We start from the raw sequence: 6,000 nt of genomic DNA on the forward strand, positions 1-6,000 counted from the left end.
GGGGCTTATGGGAGACGACCTGCTGGTGACTTTTGAATATGTTGCTGGCTGTGTGTGTTTTGGGGCAGGATCCCTTCTTGTTTCTTTACTTTTTTTTTTTTTTTTAACATTTGTTTTGCTGACCTGTTTGGCGAACACGGCTATATCTTCATTGAATGACTCTGAGGAGCAGACGTCCCCGCCCGCCACCCCCGGCTCGCGGGGGGTACAAGTAGCTAATTCACATTTCTCAAAAATCAGTGCTAAGAGAGGGAACAGGGGGTGTCTGTAAGAAAAATACAACAGTCATAAACAACACAACGGTTAGTACCCAGTCACTGGGGGAAAAAACAAAACAAAACAAAACAGGCGCTCAAGACAAACAGCCAGAGAAGCTCGAAGCAGAGACCTCCCCTCCCGACTTGGTCATCTACTTTTCTCCTTTTCCTTGACCCCCGCCTAGGTGACTGGTCACCTTCTTGGCTTCCTAGGACTCTCAACTCCGAGGCCCCGACTCTTAGACCCTATCTGAGGATCAGTTCAGTATCTGGCTTGAGAAATTGACAACATTTGCTACGAATAAAACCCAAGCGGTTCCAGCAGCCATTTTGAATCAAGTTTCCCACCCTGACAGACCCTTGGCCCTGGGCTGCAGGTCCAGGACTTGTGAGGGGGAGGGAGAAAGGCGCCGGACCCAAGGGGAGGAAGAGCTTTCTCTGCCAGTCGGCCGCGCGAAGGCCGAGCCTCTCCGGATCTTGGTGGCAGGCACTCAGCTAACTTGGGGACCTCTGTGGCTAAGGGACCCTCGTTCAGTGGGCTGCACCTATACATCTCTGCCCCAAGGGCCTTGGAGAGCAAAGAGGTCCTTCTTTGCCTACCATGACGCTCCCCTCCCTTCACCAATGCTCCTCACCGCCCCCTGAAGAAAGTTCTTTCTACTGTTCTGTGGTGAAGCTGAATTTCATTTTTGTCTTTTCGGAGTGTCAAAGTATCCAGTATTATGCAGGGCCTGGGTGTCGCTTGTGTCAGGCCATAATAAAAGAAGAAGAAGAGGAGGAAGAATGAGGAGGAGGAGGAGGAGGAGGAGGAGGAGGAGGAGGAGGAGGAGGAGGAGGAGGAGGAGGAGGAGGAGGAGGAGGAGGAGGAGGAGGAGGAGGAGGAGGAGGAGGAGAAGAAGAAGAAGAAGAAGAAGAAGAAGAAGAAGAAGAAGAAGAAGAAGAAGAAGAAGAAGAAGAAGAAGAAGAAGAAGAAGCAGCAGCTCTTTCTAATGCCCAAGGAGATGTCTTCAAGTCTTATCAGTTCCTATAGTCCAGCTGGGAATTTAACAGCTTCCCCAAATACCCTTGTCCCAGACCCTAAACCATCTGCAGCCCACATTACGAAGAGAAAGCTGGGGTTTAAATGTGTCCATAGCGCAAGGAACCAGAAAATAAAAAGCACAAAGATTTCGGCGCCCCCCCCCACCAGGGAGGGAGGTCAATGTTGCAATTTTTAAAGTCATAAATAGAAACAAAAGTTGCTGCAAAGTCAAAAAGGGTCCCCCAATTCATCAGCACCCTCTAGGCACGAGTGAGTTTCTAGTGCAAGCTGTAATAGGGTGGCCGAAGGGAACGCGGAATATAAAACCTCGGCCAGAAAACCTCCCGCCGAAGAGAGCACCCCGCATTAACTTCTTGCTAAATCCTGTAGGTTTCGCCTTGGAACACAAAGTGCTAAAATAGCTAGAAGTTTCTTAATGTCTTTAGCAATCCATCGCCAGTGAGTCCTCCTTGCTTTCAGTGGTCAAACCTCCTAAATGCAAAACATGCTCTCCCTCGTCTGACCTGCAGCTGTCCTGCCTTGACTTCATTGTGAGATGGCAGAGCCAGCATACGGTTGCTGAGTAAACTTAGCAAGTCAGAACAATCAGTAGCTTAAAAGATTTTCCCTTACACTAAAAGTTTCGTTCCAACACAAAGGCTCTTACATTCAGAAACCCCCAACGCTCTTGAACGAAGCTGAGCAAGCGAGCGAAATCCCTGGTCCGCTGGGCCAGAGGCGGAGAGCGGATTGGGGAACCTTTAGGTAACTTCTCCCCACACTGGGACCCCTTTGCGGGCGACCACAGAAGCGGTGGGTCTCAGCCGCTGAGCCGGCTGGGAGCGCGTACAGACAGGGGAAGATGGGGAGGGGTGGGGTTCTTCGGGATGGCAGGCCACCTCTCCAAATTTTCCATGCAGTTAGGGTGAACCAGCTATGTACCTCCACTCCAGAGAACTCTGACTTTGTTACCAAGGGCACGGGGAAATACAGGGGAAAAATCGCGCCTCAGCTACTTAACTGCTGCCCATTGTACCTACCCATAAATGGCATCTTTATCTCTCTTTAAAGCGTCATTGACCGAGGAGCCCATGCTGGGGGCCATGGCGTTGGTGTGAGCTGTGTGCGGGTACTGATGCGAATGCAGGGGAGGCCCATGGTTCAGGTGGTGGACCGGCTGCATGGACCTGGCTGCATGCGGGTCCGCATACATCGTGGAGGGGATGCCTACTCCATCCATGCCCCCGTAATGGGGTAGGTCGTCGTACTGCATGACAAACAAGAGAGAAAGAAGGTTCAGAAGGCCGGCAGAGTAAATAGGAGACCGGCAGAGCACTGAGCTTATATAAGGTCAGTCCAGCTTGGAGCCTTCAACCGGGAATTCCGTGGCCTTGCATCTCTCACGTTGAGGTTTCTATTTGTAGAAAAATAACGTTGAAAGTTAAAAAAAAAAAAAAAGTCTAAGATTCTCGGTAAGCCTCCTCCGAGATGAAGGTTCTTGCCCTAACTTGTGTCCTTCCTTCTTGACTACTTCAGAATATCAGAATTCCCTGCCAAGGAAGAAAGGAAGAAAGAAGGGAAGAGAGAGGAGAGGCATTCTCCCGGAGGGCGAAAGGTAAAAATGTGCATGTCTCTGGAGGAGGAAATTGAAAATCACAATAATAAAACGTGCCAGGACAGTGCAGCAAACCCGCCTAGTTTCCCAGCTCCTTTACATTAGGGGGAATTCAAAAGGAAACAAAGTTACGATGGGAACCCACACACGTGAATTCAGACAGGCTTCTCATTTTATGTCCCTGCCAGAGTGAGGTTGGGCAGTCGTGCAAGATACTACATTTCTTATGCTTTCCAAGACAAACTCTGCAAAATTATGCAAAATGAACTGACCTCTTTAGATGTAAGGCACAAGTAAAGATAGCTTTTCCTATACCTTTTATTTTCCTTAATTTTCGAATCAGGGCATTTATCCCCAAAAGTTAAAGAAAATTTATAATCGAAGCAGTTAATATTCTACTCTAATTGTTTTCTTGTGAACTTTATCTCTAGACTAGTAGGAAAGGCTACTCACTAGGTTCAAATTCTAAAGTAAATGAACACAGAACCCCTCTCTTCTTCATCCAGAAAAACTTTCATATTGATTGTCATTTTTGTGTGCTAAATATAGCTATTTAGATTTTTCTCTAATGGCTTTCCTTGCCAACAAGCCTTTTCCCAAGATTTGGAGGTGTTTAGAGTGAAATGATTTTCAAAGAAAAGAGGAATTGCCACTTTCATCCCCTTAAAACCAGAGGTGTGAAAAGAGTTTGTTCTTACTCTGACATTTGCCTGAACCAAAGGAGTAAAGAAAAAATGTGTCAGCCTAGTAACTTTCTTTTGCAAACAGGGCTTTGAGGGCCAGGACACAAATTATGCAAGGAAGGCTTTTTGTAGACCCCTTTCTTTTAAGAAACTATCAGTTGGGCTGTCATTGTCTCACTTTACTCTCACTACATTTCCATTCAAATAGGAATATTGGGGGAATCAGTATTGCATTTAAGAAGTGAGCTGCTACGTGCTTAGGATCCAATTAGTACAGGGCTTATCTAAGAAAAACTTGCAAAGCAATCCCTTGCATAAAAATACATGGAAATTAAAATAAAAAAAAACGTTTTCCAGTCCCAAATACCCTACACTGTGGCGAGGTTAATTCATTTCAAAAAGCTAAATGCTTCTAATGATATTAAATATGAATATAATCAATAACCTATCATGAGTTTTTACCTGCTTATTTTTAGTTTAAACATATCTTTAAAACTTCTCGGAATACTCAAATTATAGTACCAGGCATTTAGTATTTTCTTTCTTTCTCTCTCTCTTTTTCTTTCTTTCCAACAGATGATGACTTGAGTTTGCATTTTTATTTATATAGCTACTGGTTACGAATTTATAGAAAACTTGACTACTTGAATTAACAACTAAAAGTATTGTACGTAAGTCTACAATTGCACTGAATAAATCCTCGCGCTTTAGGCCATGGCCTGAAGAGCCCCATTCAAAAAGAGAAAGAAAATAGGAAACTTTTTAACAGTGTCTTTCAGCCACGTTTCAATTTAATCTCACATTTGACTTCCACAATTGTTTTTTAATACGTACCCTTTGCGCCATCGGCCTCTCTGGCTCCCTTCCTACTTCAACTTCTAATATATCCTCTTTAAGGCCAGTGTGAAAAGAAACAAATATGCAAACTCTCCCAGAAAAAAAAAAAAAGCACGACGGAAAAAAAAAAATCCCTTAACGTTTCCAGCAATGTGAGCTACTGGTCCCAGATCTTCGGTCTACCGGACCTGAAGCGAAGCGCCGGAGTCACAGAGCATAAAAGCGCTCCGTTTCCAAGACAGCAGAGGGGGCAAAGGGAAAAAAAAAAAAAAAGCAGATCTTCTCTCCCCCAAAAAATCAGTTAAAAAAAAAAAAAAGAACCCGAGCGCCCCTCAGACTCAACTACCAAATCTCATGGCTTTCTGCCACTCCAGCTGTCAATCACAAGCGAGGTTGTCAACGTGGTGAATGAATGATCATCCGCTCTGTCTTCTTCTGGTCTCAGAACACCTCAAATGTTAATATTCAAATGCACAAAGCCCTAGCGCTCGCTTCCCCTGAATCAGTCTTAATTCCTAATCAGTTTCTCTCTTCTCTCTCTCTCTCTCTTTCTCTCTCTCTCTCTCTCTCTCCCTCTTTGCAACTGCTGCACTGAAAGGAGATTAGAGAAGGAAGGTTAAAAAAAAAAAATGTCTGTCTGAGTTTGTCTTAAAGGAGCCACGATCGATGCTGCCCGCTTGCAGTCCCCGTGCGTGTGTAAGTGTGTGTTGCACAGGCGGAGAGGTGGATTCCGACCAGAATGCTAGAACCCGGAAGTAGTGGTGGCCATAACAGGTCGCGTCTTACACAATGCATTGGGCTGCAGCAAGTAGGCTCCTCGGCAGGGGTGGGTGCGCGGAGCGAGCTCTGGTCGCACTAGAGAGGCAGAAAAGGCGCTCCATGAAATCGTACGCCCAGGCACAAACACCAGACACCCTGGACACACGCACAAAAATGAAGGCTCAGCTCCCAGCCCACGGCTTTATTTTCTGTCTCCTTCTCTCCCCCCCACCCCCTCCCAAACCCCTCCAGACTCTCTCTCTCCCCCAAAGCGGACTCCCTTGAAATAAATTGGGAATAATCGCGGGGCAAGGGAGGAAGCGGGAGTTGTTTTGCACAGGATTCCGCGCGAAGACTTGAAGACTTTCCTCGAAATTATTGGGGTCTGCCAGTATTTTCTCGGGGCGGGGAGTGTGTGTGTGTGTGTGTGTGTGTGTGTGTGTGTGTGTGTGTGTGTATGGGTTGAGGCACAAAGTACTGGATTCTCAGAACTAGACTCTCTCTCTCTCTCTCTCCTAGGAGAAAAGTCAAACCGCGAGCCCGGAGAAGAGACGCCGGAGCTGGGCTGGGGAAAGGCTGTGCCTACAGAGTCTTGAGAACGTGGGGGTGGAGGTTAACTTGGGTTTTCTGGGAGCCCCGTTTAAGAGTTTCTTTTGCGCTGTCGGAGGTGGACGGCGGACTGGAGGAGAGGAAATGTTGGCATTTTATCACTTTGGGTCTGGACACCCCCACCTCCCCGCCTCGGGAAGCCCCCAGCCCCAACCCCGGCGTTCTGCTGGAAGTGAGAGGGGAAGGGAGGGAACAATGGGCCGGGCGCTGGGAATGTGC

General features: G+C 46.9%; 1 protein-coding gene across 4 annotated transcripts in view; it reads right to left on the minus strand.

Moving 5' to 3' along the window:
- Meis1 (Meis homeobox 1) overlaps window positions 1-5,157 on the minus strand; it is a 146,859-nt gene extending 141,702 nt beyond the window's left edge. For 2 of the 4 annotated variants that reach the window (XM_070004504.1, XM_070004506.1), the window contains exons 1-3: window positions 4,411-5,151; window positions 2,319-2,545; window positions 124-265 (exon numbers count right to left, since the gene is read on the minus strand). In XM_070004504.1, coding sequence (XP_069860605.1) covers window positions 124-265; window positions 2,319-2,545; window positions 4,411-4,422 — 381 coding nt within the window. In that variant the 5' untranslated portion in view covers window positions 4,423-5,151. Of the gene's footprint in view, window positions 1-123; window positions 266-2,318; window positions 2,546-4,410 lie in introns of all 4 variants that reach the window. The other 2 variants (XM_070004505.1, XM_070004507.1) reach the window with 1 other exon arrangement.
- Between the last annotated feature and the right edge of the window lie 843 nt (window positions 5,158-6,000).

The sequence above is a fragment of the Dipodomys merriami genome, unplaced genomic scaffold, assembly GCF_024711535.1.
Source record: "Dipodomys merriami isolate MVZ:Mamm:240054 unplaced genomic scaffold, mDipMer1.0.p SCAF_63, whole genome shotgun sequence".
NCBI classification, from domain to species: domain Eukaryota; kingdom Metazoa; phylum Chordata; class Mammalia; order Rodentia; family Heteromyidae; genus Dipodomys; species Dipodomys merriami.